Source organism: Vulpes lagopus, chromosome 2, assembly GCF_018345385.1.
Source record: "Vulpes lagopus strain Blue_001 chromosome 2, ASM1834538v1, whole genome shotgun sequence".
In the NCBI taxonomy this organism is placed as follows: Eukaryota; Metazoa; Chordata; class Mammalia; order Carnivora; family Canidae; genus Vulpes; species Vulpes lagopus.
The window spans coordinates 11371199-11386700 of NC_054825.1; the positions used below are offsets into that span (position 1 = coordinate 11371199).

The 15502-nt window shown below is 38.2% G+C and overlaps 1 protein-coding gene across 2 annotated transcripts in view; it reads right to left on the minus strand.

The window, feature by feature from the left end:
* Positions 1 to 15502, minus strand: part of INPP5F (inositol polyphosphate-5-phosphatase F) — an 87508-nt gene that overhangs the window by 52841 nt on the left and 19165 nt on the right. For both annotated transcript variants that reach the window (XR_005986067.1, XM_041743980.1), the window contains exon 2: positions 14274 to 14354. Coding sequence is in view for 1 of the 2 variants with exons in the window: in XM_041743980.1 (XP_041599914.1) it covers positions 14274 to 14354 (81 nt within the window). In the remaining variant the exon portion in view is untranslated. The remainder of the gene's footprint in view (positions 1 to 14273; positions 14355 to 15502) is intronic.

The following is a 15502-nucleotide window of genomic DNA, read 5'->3' on the forward strand; positions in this document are numbered from 1 at the left end:
AAGCAAAATCACTGACTCTAGAAAACAAAGCAAAACAAACAAAAAACTCAGGGAAAACAATAGTAATGTCTATTCTATAATTATTTTCTTAAGGTGAAACAGCACATATCCACCTTGGAAGCCTAGAAAGTCTGGTGAGAATAAACACATTATTAACAGGGTTAAATGCCCCAAATAATATGTTTTATTGTTTGAGCTTTAAGACAAAAAAAAAAAATGTAGAAGTATTCAGACACTGGTGTTTAGCAGTCCCAGGAGGCATCAGGCATAATTCTGTAATTAAAATTTTTAAAGCACCAAGGCAGGCTATCATATTAATCTATGTCACCCACCAGGAGGAAAAAAATGGCTCAATGAAAGCTGCCATGGTAAGACGTAAATGTCTGGTGCAACCAAGAGCCAAAGGAGACAGGCTAGCAAGGTCCTCTGGCATAAAAATATTCTTTCAACCTTTTAAACATTTTATAATGGGAGAAAAAGTCGGTTTTGTAACCCTGGGTCCTCCAGGAAGAGACAGACAAGGAATTCTGACTTCCTCAGCAAGATAAGAAAACTGATTGGGAAGGCGCTATCTTGAAAAGCATGACCAGTAGGGCAAGCTACAACAATAGTCCTGGAAAAGGTTCAGTTGCTTGCTCTATACAATAACTGACTCGCTTAAAAGGGGATAAACAATTATGGAATAAAAATTTTCAACAAAAGATTTTTTTACATCCAATTTCAGGAAAAAATGTTTTTAGATAGACACTCATGATTTCAACTCTAGGAAGTATTCCATCTAGATGTTTCTTGACATGGCTAGCCATCTTACTGACATAAAGAAAAGATAGGCATTTGATCCAATGATGAGTGTCCAGCAATTCTTTTCATTTTTTATTAATAATTTTATAGGGAATAAATGAATATATTCTACTTGCTTAAAAAATGTAAATGTTAAAAAAAAATGTAAATGTTAATGGATAAAACTAAAGTTTCCTTTGACCATTCTTCCCCATTCCATGCACAGATATTCTTTAAATCAAATCCAAACCTCACTTTGTGAGAGTAATTGGTTACCATTCTGGCATTAGTTCTTTTAATCTTACTTGAAAGCTTAAAAAAAAACTTTAAAAACCAATTTAACTTTATTTTTCATATGAAACATTCAAATGTACATTGATTTACTGAGAACTTTTTTTTAAAGGATGAGTCACTGATGGGTATTTGGTGTTGCTGTTTAATTTTTCTTTTTATGCAACACAGCTTTATTTAATATTTGTATTCAATTCAGCTTCCTTTACACTCAGAGTTGATAGGCTTATTTAATATTTAATTAAATTATGTAATTACAATAATGAGTTACATGGATATAAACAGGTTTAGGAACAAACACAATCCATGATCCACTGGGAGAGAGGGAGCTTCCTACTCCATCCCCCACCAGTCCCCAGCTTTCAGCCTTCAGAGCATCTAGTGCATCCAACAGGCTTTGCAGAGAGGCAGCAGGGCATGTTGATTAATCCGGTAAATAGGTTAAGCAAGATTCAATGAAAAGAGCTCCTGAAAGAAATACATATTCATTTGTGCCAGACAATCAAAGTGAATGAAATATTTGTGTGAAAAAGATTTTGCTTTTCTTTTCTTCTGGTTCACCTTTTCCAAAGACTGGCTCCGACATGAACTGGTTCAGTAGGATTTTTTGTTAAGATTTTTGAGAGAGAGAGGGGAAAAAAAAAAAAAAGAAGAAGAAGAAGGATTTTGTGGCATACAACCATGACTTATTTTGTAGGTTCTGTTGTCACTGCATTAGATACTCTCTACTTTCTATCTCTCTATAACCATTCATGCTATGACCAAAGGCAAAAATAAAGAGAGAAGGGGCATCTGTTGCTGATGTTTACGCATTTACCTCCTTTAGCTTGCCCCCCAAACAGACTGTATTCCTGAGGACAAAGCACACCCTGCATCTCCCCTGGGTCCACTTCTTGGAGGAGAGGGTGTGGAATGGCCAAGCAGAGAGCACCTGTTGCCTTAACGAGATCCACTGTGAATGGAGGGGTCAGTACACTAGAGTTTGTAACTACATCCTCACATAAATCCAAAGACAGGTAGATACATATACTCCAAAGTTATTTGTAATGTAATATTCAAATACAGATATTTAAAATCTTGAAGGGCTTCTACAGATGATGCCTCAGGGAGGGGCCCGTGTTCCCACCACATGTACTGGAGAATGGAAACACGTTGGTAAAGAAGGAAAGCGAGAATTAGGAGAAGGGATGACAGTCGGCTCGGCTTTCCTTTCTTCTGTGTCAAACTGATAGCAGGAATACTTAACGTTGTTTCTCTGCCATTTCACATTGACAGTCTGAACCAATTTCAGTCACATGACTCACTGCCCTTTATATATATTTTAGTTATGTTTAGGTGCATACAAATTTAAATTTGTTTAAAATTGTTATACCTTTCTGGTGATTTAAGCCTTGTTATGAAAAAGTATGTCCCTCTATGCATCTCACCTTAAAGTCTGTTTTGGTATTAGTACAGCTACATCAGTTTTCAGTAGGTTCGTGTTTACAAGATTTATTTTATTATTTATTTTTTATTTTCACATACTTAAGGAATTTGTCTGAGAGCAGCCTGTAGATGGATTTGACTGTTCTTCCAGTATAAAAAGCTTTGTGATCCCTGGGTGGCTCAGCAGTTTAGCACCTGCCTTCGGCCCAGGGCATGATCCTGGAGTTCCGGGACTGGGTCCCGCATCAGGCTCCCTGCATGGAGCCTGCTTCTCCCTCTGCCTGTGTCTCTCCCTCTCTCATGAATAAATAAATAAAATCTTTAAAAAAATAAAATAAAAAGCTTTGTGCGTTAATGGGAGTATAAACCCATTTACCTAATTATTGGTATATTTAGAAATTAATCTACCATCTTATTATTTGTCCTACCTGTTCTATTCACATTTCTTGCCTTTTGGGGGATTTTTAAAATTATTATTCTATTTCCTCTTTTATTCACATTTTACAATCTTTTATTATTCTGTTAGTGGTTATATCATAGGGAATGATTACATGAACCCTGACTTAGAAAAGCCTATTTTTTAACCAGTTTTACCAGTTTCTGGTCAGTAAAAGGACCTTAGAACCAGCGAAAGGACCCCGTTAACTCCTTATCATTTCTACTGCTATGTATTTTAATGTCATTAATTTTAAACTCCATATAAAACCAAATTCCTTTAAATTTACCAACTTATTTACATTTTCCATTGATCTCCATCCCTTCCCACATCTCCACACTCCCATTGAGTCACGTACCTTTTGCCCAAAGAACTCTCTTTACTATTTCTTTTTAGTGCAGATACTACTGGTAACAAATACTCTCAGTTTCGGTTTGTCTCAAATGTATTTTCCTTAAATTTTAAAAGGTACAAAATGCCAGACAGGCACTTTGACAATATCATTCTGTGTTTTGGCTTCCATTGTTTCTATCAAGGCTCACTATACACTTTTGAATTTAATGTGTACTTTTTCTTTGTCTGCTTTCAGGGTGTTTTCTTTGTCTTCAGTTTTCATCAGTTTCATTATGAGGTGCTAAAGTGTGGTTTTCTTTATACTTTTCCCCTGTGGTTCAAAGTACTTCTTAAACCTATTTATAATAGGTTTTCGAAAATTCTTGGCTATTATCTCTTCAAATACTGCTAATCTATTGCTGTCAGAAACAGACTCTCTGACTAGTTTCTCTTGATCTCTTTTTGAATGTATGACATCTCTTTAAATGATCTGTTATATAATATTATATTAACACACTATACATTATTAGAGAAGCTAATAATTGGAAAATCTTAATGGTTTATCTCAGGATAAACTATGTTCCAATTTGAAGGATTCTGTTTTATTATTGTTGTTTTTATAGAGAAATATTTGGTAGGAATTTAAATTCAGTATGATGTGTGCATAAAATCTATTTCATTGAAACCCACTGCATAAGCTATTCATGGGCCAGGTAGTACTTTTATATGAATAGTAAGGAGCATGAATCTATAAACTGGTTTTATACAAACTTATACATGAATTTAAATTTCTAAAGATATGAACTCATAGTATATTAATATATCACAGTATATTAATATAATGTTTGTCTTACATGAGTTCATAGTATATTAATATATCATAGTATATTAATATGTTTGTTTTATATTTAAAGCCATTTCTAAAGATATGAGTCATACTATATTAATATAATGTTATTATATCATAGTATACTAATATAATGTTTGTTTTATTTTTAAAGCCATTTCTGGGACACCTGGCTGGCTCAGTAGATAGAGCATGCAACTCCTGATCTCAGGGTTGTGAGCTCAAGCCCCATATTAGGCATAAAGCTCAGTGAATAAATACATAAGTAAATAAAGCCATTTCTATTTTTTTTTAACTACATTAGCTGAAATGCTTTTTCCCCCCTAACGGAAACAGAACACTATACATCCCTGAATATATTTCAGGGAGCCTTGTACATCAAATAAGTGGAGTTACAAGTAATACTACCACTACATCAGCACCATTTTTTCCAGTCAGGCACCTAGTAGCTAAAAGTGCATCATACTGGACTTCTAATTCTCTAACTAACTAAAAAGCCAATTATGAATTTGTTAAATTTTCCATACATAGTAGTTACTCAATATTTCTTGACTGGTTGCTCTGCTGCCTACTAAAGGTTCCCCAAGTCTAGGTTTATAGAAAATTGACAATGACTCACCAGGAGAGCATCCAGGGCAAGAAGCTCTTCTAATAGGCACCATTTCAAAAATACCAAATGGTGGAATCAGAAGCATATTCAGGTCAGCTTACTATGCTTAGGATGAATTTAAATGCCTAATAATGACCTGCTATAAAACAAAATAATCTCTTATACTCTATAAAAATATAAAGTCTTTTGTCTGTAATGGTTTTACAAAACTAGAAAAGTCAAACTTATAAAGTATCATTGGGCAAAATGAATTTGTATATAAAAGTACATTTTCTATATAACTATAGCTTATTCTTCTTAAAGTGATGTGTTCTTATATGTTTATTAAAAACTTTAGTACATATTTTCCTACTTGTTAAGTACAATTATGCATAAAAAGTATACGAAGTATAATTGGGAATTTTTTATATTTATTTACTTGAGAGAGAAAACAGAGGTGGAGAGGGGCAAAGGGAGAGGGAAAGAGAATCTTAAGCAGATTCTGCACTGAACATGGAGCCCAACATAGGGCTCAATCTCATGACCGTGAGATCACAACCCGAGCCAAAAATCAAGAGTCAGATACTCAACCAATTTGCCACCCAGGAACCCTGTAATTGGCATTTTTATTCATGATGCTGGTCTACCATCATGAAGATAAATTACTGTTGGAGAGATGCATGCTTCAAGATTGGAGGCCACTGGCCCCTATAAGAGGGACCCCAAACCCAAAGGCTGTAACCAGCTTGCAAACCAAGTCAATTCAATCAGTAATTTTCATTTTCTGCTCTGGCTGGCTGATACTGATCCGTATCTAAGTAAATGTGAACTTACTATATTTATCAAGATTTCTAATCTTCAACAATTAGACCTGATAATAATTTGATTATAATCACTTCAGAATGTTCAATAAGATAAAAAGTTCAAAAAGAACATAAAGGAGGAAATAAATATAAAAAGCATCTTTGTAGGTGGTCGATACATGTCACTCTTACTGTAACAATCCTCTTCTTTTCCAAACCTAAAAACTTTTAATATCACCACCATGGGAATCACTGAGGAAAACAACTGGAGTTTAAGAACAAATGAGTTTGTAACTGGAAACTGAGATGGTAGTGGAATAGCCTAAGAGGCAAACTGGCCCATCTCTAAAGAATCTCTCTCCTGAAAATGAGCAGGAAATATCAGTGAGGGTGACAGAACATGAGAGAATCCTGACTCTGGGAAATGAACAAGGGGTGGTGGAAAGTGAGCTGGGCAGGGGGTTGGGGTGACTGAGTGATGGGCACTGAGGAGGGCACTTGACGGGATGAGCACTGGGTGATATGCTATATGTTGGCAAACTGAACTCCAATAAAAAATTTTTTTAAAAAATCTCTCTCCCTGAAAACATGAATACCTGCCAATTAGAGATGTGTTCAGCAACAAGAAGCTTGCTTGGCTGATGATCCTTGGGAGAGCTCAGAACTATATGTCACATTCATGTGTCTACTTCAAGCTCTGCTCCTGCCAGAGAGGTGGAATCATGTGTACGAAGGTGACTGGAGCTCAGATCAGGGACATGGTAAGTGATGGAAAATTCAGAAGTGTACAGTGATGGAATAGGCTGAAGGGAGCCAAGAGGAGGTACAGGCCATTCAGCACCTAGGTACCTGGGGAGAGAGTAGAAGGAAGAGGAAGGAAGCAGAAAAGAATGAGGAGAAGATGCTTCCCAGACCCAAAGCCATTCAGAGACTAGATGCCCTAAACTACAAGTAAAGAATCTTCTAAGGAGTAGCCAGGAACCTAGTCACCAATGAAAATTCTACCCCCAAAATAAATAATTCTGAGATCCTTATGAATAACAAAATGACTATAAGAGGATTGTATCTAAGTTACAATTTAAATCATTCTTATTTTGGGGATGCCTGGGTGGCTCAGTGGTTGAGCATCTATCTTCGGCTCAGGTTGTGATCCCAGGGTCCTGGGATAAAGTCCCATATCAGGCTGCCCACAGGGAGACTACTTTCTCCATCTGCCTATGTCACTGCCTCTCTGTGTCTCTCATGAATAAATAAATAAAATCTTTTAAAAAAATAAATCAGGGGCAGCCCAGGTGGCTCAGTGGTTTAGCGCCGCCTTCAGCCCAGGGCCTGATCCTAGAGACCTGGGATCGAGTCCCACGTCGAGCTCCCTGCATGGAGCCTGCTTCTTCCTCTGCCTGTGTCTCTGCCTCTCTCTCTTTGTGTGTCTTTCATGAATAAATAAATAAAATCTTTTTAAAAAAATAATAAATCATTATTTTGGAAGAAATAATATGTCACAAATACTACTTCCTTAGAATACTCCCTCAAAGCAACTTTAGTACATTAAAAAAAAAAATCACCAGAAGTTACCTAAAGAGAGAGGTATTTAACTGTTTAATTAAGATAAAATCAGAAGTAATAACAACACAGTACATCAAAAGCTACCTTCTGACTTAAATGTTTTTAATGGCTTCATTGAGATAGGATTTATAGACAATAAAATTCTACCATTTTAAGTGTACAACTCCATGATTTTAATATATGTTTGAAGTTGTACAGCCATTATCCCAATCCTTACATGTTTGTAATAGTATGAGTTATTGGTAGATGATAAAACAATCTACTTCTCTCACAATACAACTGCACACAGACAGTTACACTCATGTTTAAACATAAGAAGCCCTGCCAGCTTCTCTCCTCTGCCCTGCAGTGCCCTCAACAACTAGGGTTTTCTAATGGCTTTTCAGGAAAGTACTGAAGCAAAGCTAGTGACACTCCACTCATTCATCACTGAAGTATATAAAATATTTCATGTCATTAGTGTCCTAGCAAAGTCTCCCCAGCAGACTAAAATCACACTTTTGAAACCATATGCATAATACATTTTACCATTTTAATGATTGAGACATCTTCACCACTTCAGGAGTGGAGAAAACACCAGATGGCGAGCACTATTTTAACAAACGAGAGCTGCTTGAGTGAACGGTGTCTCTAGCTGTTCAACACTATGAGTAGTAACTCAGTTACTAAACCAAGAGCCTCTAATGCCAAATTAATCGAGATTCCTGACAGTTTTCAAACTATTTCTGAAAGTATCATTGAGTATATACTTTGGCTTTTCATATTCAAATATTTCTTACCTTGAGCTTATCTTCTTCTTAGTCTTCAAAATAAATTTGAAAGAGCTTTTGTGACCCATTTAAAGTCTGCAGCCTAAAGCGACCTGAGTGAAGATAACAGTTATCTCCCCAACATCACACAGAAAAGAGAAGAAATGTCAATCATGTGGGCCTTCTGTATGGCTGCTGACTCTGCCAAGAACCATCTTTCCTCTCACTCTCCACCCTTATCCTGGCCTTGTCCAGATGATCTCACTCATATTTCAAGTTTGACACAGACATCACGTCCTCAGGGATACTGTCCAACCAGGGCCCCCCACTGCACCAGTGAGGCCCCTCTGTCATTTGCTTTACAACATACCACACTCTTCTTCAGAAGCTTAAGCCTAATGATCAAATGGTGTGATCAGGTCATTAATGTCTATCTCTTGGATCCAATCCTACACTCCTGGAAGCTTTGAGTTTTGTTCATCCTACAGTCCCCATTACTGAGTGTAGACCTTGACATGCAGTAAGCATTCCACAATTATTTGTTAAAGTAATATTTGCTGAAATATTTATGAATAGCCCTGCTGTAGTTGAGCACAGGGGGACACAGCCCATCTCCCTGGAGCTTATTCTTAGGGTGGGAGGGGACCAAGAGAAAAAAAGGAAAACAGAAAAATAATATGTAATTACAGTTGCGATAAAAATTTGACTATCATGCTTATGTCCTCCTGGACCCTACAATGGACAAAAGTTTATATTTCATGAAGCTTTTCTTTCATCTACTTAGCACATGACATATTCCTTCTATTTTCTGTTCTTCATATCAATAAATCCCAATGACCAAACCAAAATCAGGCACATCAAGTTGTCAGAGAGAGAAAGACAACATTACACCCTAGCTGAAAGTCCACCTGCCCGCAAATGTGTGGGGAAGAGGCCTTCCAAATCCAAGGAAGACTAACAGTTCTAAAAAGGCATTTTCTAGACACCAGGGTTAACAGAACAATTTTCTGGCAAAGCTTGATAAAAGGAAGGGCAATTATCAGCAAAGGATATAATTAAATAATACTTTAAAATTCTTCCACCACACATTTTTTTAAAAGGGGCATATGGATTATGGAATATAGCTTTCACTGATGCTAATATTTAACCATTAAAAACATTACTTTTTATAGATCCCCACCATGTAGTCTTTTAATGACATGTTAGTATCATTAGTTTCAGCAAAAGTTAAGATTATTAGAAAAAATAATCCAAGTTTAAAATTTATTCAAAATTATATAGCCAGGACTTAAGTGGTTCCCTAATGGGATATCTGACACTGGGACACCTGGATGGCTCAGGGGTTAAGCGTCTGCCTTTGGCTCAGGGTGTGATCCTGGAGTCCCAGGATCGAGTCCCACATTGGACTCCCTGCGTGGAGCCTGCTTCTCCTTCTGCCTATGTCTCTGCCTCTGTCTCTCTCTCTCTCTGTATCTCATGAATAAATAAATATTAAAAAAAAAAGAATATCTGACACCTCTAAGTGATCCTTAAAACTAAGGGAAAAAATTAATAGCCAGCATCTATTGAATGCTTACTATTACCAGGAACCATGCTAAGCACTTAAGTGAGTTTTATTAAATCTCACAACAATCATATCAAGGAGATGTTAGCTTTGTCTTACTGTGGACAACACAGACATCTTAGATGAAATAACCTAACCCAAGGCTATTGTGTGACCTTCAAGGTTAGGCCAACTCTGGGGTGGGTGCCTAGTCAATGATATCTGGGGAATGACCTATCTCACCAAGAAATAAAGAGTAAGAAGCAACAGCGGAAATTCTCTTTGATATGCTTTTGTAATAAGCATTCCAGGAGACATTAAGTTCCTGTTATGAGCTGAACTCGATCCCCTCAAAATTCACATGCCATAGTCCTAACCTTCAGGACCTTATAATGTGGCCCCATTTTAGAGATAGGGTTTTAAAGAGGTAATTAAGTTAAAATGAGGTTATTAGGGTGGATTCTAATCCCACATAACTAGTGTCTTTAGAAGAGGACACTTGGAACACAGATGCACACAGAGAAAGGACAGCATGAAGATGGTCAAGATGATGTGAAGACACAGCCATCTACAAGCCAAGGAGAAAAGCCTCAGAAGAAACCACTTGCCAACACCTTGACCTTGGACTTCTAGCCTCTAGCACTGAGAGAAAATAAATCTCTGTTAAATTCCCCAGTCTACGGGACTTTGCTATGGCAGCCCTCACAAACTGATCTAGTTTCTAAGTCACGCCTGCTTACATTCCACCCAGCTCAGAGTTCAGTGACAGTCAGGAACCGTGGCATGGCTCACCCACGCCGCTGTTAGACTGTCAATGACATCTGTTCAAATAAACTTATGTTCTCATCTCACTAAGCAAGAACAAAAATTCGTGCATTGAAATGTGGAGAAGTAGGAGGGAAACAGGAGTGAGAAAGAGTTTAAGTACAGACATGTTATTCCCCCATCCTCTACCCCCAGAAGGTAAGATGCCCCTAGAGGAAAGCTGCACCTGAAAGGATCATGTTAGTTCTAGTCCGCCCGGGGAACAAATCTCCACTGGCTAGGCCAGGCCAATGGTGTGGCTAGAGCATGAGCTTTAGCAGGGCTTAGGGAGGGGAGGCATCCTAGGGCAGAGAATGCAGGGAGCAAACGGAGAAGGGGAAGATGGATGCAGAAGCGCGGGGAGCTGGGGGCGCAATGTGGGGGCTGTGTGACACACTGGGGTGTGGCTGCAGTTCTCTCTGGGGGTGGTGGGTGAGGGAATGAAGAACAGTGGGGGGGGGGGGGTTGGCAGCAGAAAAGATGTTCCTCTGCTTCTTCCCCACTCCTTAAGGGCCAAACATTAGAAGTGATGTGACAAGAGAAAAAAAAAAAGTACAGATTACTTTCCCTGCCTTTCTTTCCTTTCTTATATTTTCTGTCTTCACTTCTCCCTTTTCTAAAATGTCCTGTAGAACAGAAAGCCTCACTGCTTATCAACCACTTGTTTTGAGTCTAAACAAAGACAAGTGGTGCCAGGAGGGAAAGCACTTGTAAACAAAGGCTGACTGCAGGAGATGACCAAATTCACCCCCTCCACAATGACCAGACTTTCAATGCATCATAAACACATCTACCAACAACTTATATTTGTTCACTGCTAGAATGAAACTTTTGGGTTGTCTGCCAAGTCCAAGGCCTCCCAGTCTGACAGAAGAAGTCAACCTCTGGAGCTGAACTTTGTGACCAGGACCATCCTTGGCCCAGACAGGGCCTATAAAAATCTCTTTCCCAGAGGTCTGAACTAGACTCCTGCTCAATCCCTGACGGCTAGGCAGTCTCCACTGGTTTGTAGGGAACAGCAGCTGTCGGATGGCATGAGGCCTGAAGGTACCACGTCAGAGCAGAAATTTTGTCCTATGGACACAAAGAGAAAGCCAAAAGAAGAGAAAAAATAAAAGAGATGTATAGAGAAGTGGTGCTCAAGACCACCTGCCCCAAAATGTAATCTCGGACCTTATAAGACATCCATTTCTTGGTTTTGGTCCCTTGGGTCCTAATAAAACTTTGTTTTATGTATACCGATAGGTTTGTATTTGCAACCAAAAGGGCCTTGATAAAATGGTTATCATTTGAGAGAGAGACAGAGAAAGGGAGAGAGTTCAGTGCTTAGGTAAGAACATAATGTTAAAAGTGAGTTGTTACCTGACATCTTATGGAAATCCTTTTCCCTCTTTCATCATGTTACCTTCAGTAGAACAGCAATTTCTCAAAAAAATAGTGATAATTTATTAAGTACCTTCAGGTATATATCTCATTTAGATTCATAAGTCTATAGGGGAAAAAGAGGGCAGTTATTTTTACTCTTGTTTTACAGCTTACAAAGTAGAGGCTCATGGGCATTGTGGTCCCAATGAATCAGCTTCCTGGGATGCCAGCCTTTGGGAAGCTCCCTCTGATGCTGACTTTGGGCTTGGCTACATGATTTCCTTTGGCCAACGGAGTATTAGCAAGCTCAGTGACACAAGCAGAGGCTTGATAAACCTTTGCACACAGAGACTGGTCTTCTTGGCACCCAGCCACCACTCCAAAAAAATGTCCAGGTGTCCAGGACAGAAAGACCCAAAGGGGAGGCTTTATGAAATGAGTTATCTGGACAGAGAGGTTCCAGGAAAAGTCCCCATTGAAGGCTGCCACACAACCCCAGACAATAGCAGGAAAAGGGCAAAAGAGTCACTTGGTCCATCCATAAAATTGTGTGATGTTATATGTTGTTGTTGTTTTAAGGCATTAATTCCTGGGGTCTCAGCAATAGATAAGTGAAACCCCTGTTAAGTAGCCCCCTCTATATCACGAAGCTAATAAATAAAGTTTAGATTCAGATCTCCTGACTGATTTCAGTGATTTATTCATTGCTCTAGGATGTGAAATTGAAGAAAAATAACTCAAAAGTTTCATAAGCTTCACTTAAACAATAGAAAATGAGTTTTAGCTCAGAACACTCAGCTATGAAATTATCCTGTCAGCATATAAATGAATTAAAAATATATTTATGTAAATGTGGACAGGTAGGAGAGTATTACTAAAATACTTAGCATGGTTATACAATGTCTAAATGCTTGTCTCCTTGTACCAAAAGGATTACAAAACTACCAAAGACAGAATATACAATGCTTATTGCGGTACTACTTCTAATAGCAAATATAAACCCCCAAACAATCACACTGACAAGAGGAAGGACAAATTATGATATAGTCCTACAAAAGTGAAAATAAAGAACTAAGCTTCATACATCAATGTGGATAAATCTCACAAATATCAGGTTGAGTTGGGGGTAGAGGGAAGTAGAAGACAAATGGTATCATTTACGTAAAGTCTCCCAAATACAAACCTTAGCATCCTATTATTTAGGAATACATATGTAATAAAAGCACCAATGAAAATCAAGGGAATAATAAACATAAAATTAAAAACTGTGAGTGTTCCTGAAGAGAAGAAAACGGGACACACTTGGAGGGAGGCACAGTGAGGGATCCAAAGACATTGGTCGTGTTTCATTTCTTAGTTTGGGTGGCAGAGATATGTGTGTTTTACAACAACCTATACTGTATATCTGTGGTAAACAGTTTTATGCAGCTATGAAATATTTCATAATAAAAATAAACTTTAAAAAATAATCAAAGAATCTAGCAAAGGAAAATTAGATCGTTGCCAGCAATACATGCTTTTTAACACACAGGAATCAACCTAGTTCCCAAATGCACAACAATTTTTTAAAGATTTATTTTTGGGGTCCCTGGGTGACTTAGTCTGTTAAGTGTCTGCCTTCGGCTCAGGCCATGATCTTGGGGTCCTAGCACTGAGCTCCATGTGGGTGGGCTCTCTGCTCAGTGCGGAGCCTGCTTCTCCCTCTCTCTCAGCCTCTCCCCCCCAACTTGTGTGCTTGCGCACGCTCACTCTCTTTCTCAAAAAAAAAAAAAAAAAAAAAAAACTTAAAAAAAAGATTTTAAGTAATCTCTACATCTAACGTCAGGCTTGAACCCACAACCCTGAGATCAAGAGTCACATGCTCTACCCATTGAGTCAATCAGGCACCCCACAACAATTTTATTTTAGAATAAGGAAGGGCATACTACAGAGATAGCTAGATTCCCAATTACACGGTAATAATGGCAAAGCTGCCTATATTTCATAACTCATTAAAAATGATGCCAAAAGAAAAACAGATAGATATTTAAATACAGTGCTTAAAATATTTCAGTTAGTCTTTTTCGGGACTTTTGGGAACCTGCCTATGTAACATCTCTCTTCTCATCATCAAAATTCCCTCCAAATCCCAGACACAAGAGTCTGTCTTCAAAACAAGGGTCTGGTGAATAACCTAGACCTTTCATCAATTTGCCTACCTCGTTAGAGCACCTGGCCAGAGTTGACTGTATCCAGAATGGACAACTGTCTCAAACCTGGTCAGTCACGGTCCACCACCTGCCTACCTTGCCAGCCTCCTCCAACCTCCTTCTCCCTTGGAATCAACATAGTTGGTGTTTCTGTCAGAGCATGTACCACAATTACCAAGTACTTGCACATTTACTTTAGTGATTACTTACTGACGCCTGTCTTCCTAAAAAGTAAGCTCCACAAGGGTGAGCACTGGTCAGTTTTTTTTCCTCACTACTATGTTCTACCAACTAGCATAATTCCTGACACATAAAGAAAAGAAAAACTATTGAATACCTATTAAGAGGAAGAAAGGATTGTAAAATTATACCTCCCTTTCTTTTCTCTAAAGCTTTATTTTCATTTCATGAAACTTATATGGAAATAGACCTACTTTGGGCAGACCTAAAATTAGGGCAAAGGAATTAAACAGAATCCACATTCATCCTTAAGGAAGAAAACGCCATAGAATGCTACATTAAATTTAACAGATTTAAGGACTTTACAGAAACATACCTGAATGAAGCTGAATTTTCCCAATAACACCTTCTACCAATCCCAAACAAATGGGATTCCAGGCAAGAAGTAGATCCGTAGCTAAAATAAAATAAAAAGCAATCATAAGAAAATATTCATCAGAAAACATTAAAACACAATCTTCAGCACTCTATTTTAAATGATCGATATCCCCAAAGGGCAGTTATGAACATCCAAAACTGAATACATTACTATAAAGCAATTTGTGGGAAAGTATTAAATCCAAGGCCTGAATAAGGTTTCTGCTATAAGGACAGTTATGGGGGAAAGAGAAATGACAAGCCAAAACTCTACTCAGATGGGAGGCAGTACTTTGGCGCCCTGCAGTGGAGGAAAGAAGCTGGTACACTGGGAGAGGGCAAATCAGAAGAGTCCTCCACTGGCCTGCAGCCCAGAGCCAGTCCCAGAGTCAAAGACAAGGCCCGAGGAACAGCCATGGAGATGTTCACTTACTGGATCACATCCTGGAAAATACCCTTTCCCAAAGAAGCTTACACCAAGCAAGGAAATCCAGAAAGCCGGTGCTCCTTTATGTGACTTCTATGGCAAAAACACTAAGAGCCATGCCATTTCTTAAGTGCCTATTCTATGCCAGGCATCCATCCGAGGGAAGGTTGCTCAGAACAGAACAGATTGCTTTGGGTGACTTTTTTCAATTCTTCCAAGAACGGCACATAATTTATACTATTCTAGACGACCAGGCAAGAGGCTAATTCATTACACTCAGTGGATATGTGAGGACAGCAAGGCTTAATTCTCTTGCAAAATGCAGGTTGCAAAAGGCTGTTATATACATGGAGATAAATGTAACCCTAGTGGGTAGCTCAAGACTAGAAAAAATTACCAAGAATGAAAACAGTATCTCCTTTAGTAGAAAATTAAAATAACATTTTAATTATTACCACTTAAATTTTATTTTAGTGAAATTCATAATCAATCAGTAACTCATGGGGTAATTACAGACTTAATAATTCATAGTCTCCAAATTAATTTGAGTTTTGACTATTGTATCTTGAATGTCTTTGTTGTTAATGATATATTCAGTGGGAGGCAAATAAAGTTAACTTCTCTTTGGGCAGAACTGTAATTCAAAGCCAGGCCTGCATGTCTCATGGCCTGTCCTCTTAACCATTGTACTACAGAACCTATACAGATCCCAGGGTCCTGGTATCTAACCCTACATTGGGCTCTCTGCTCAGTGAGGAGCC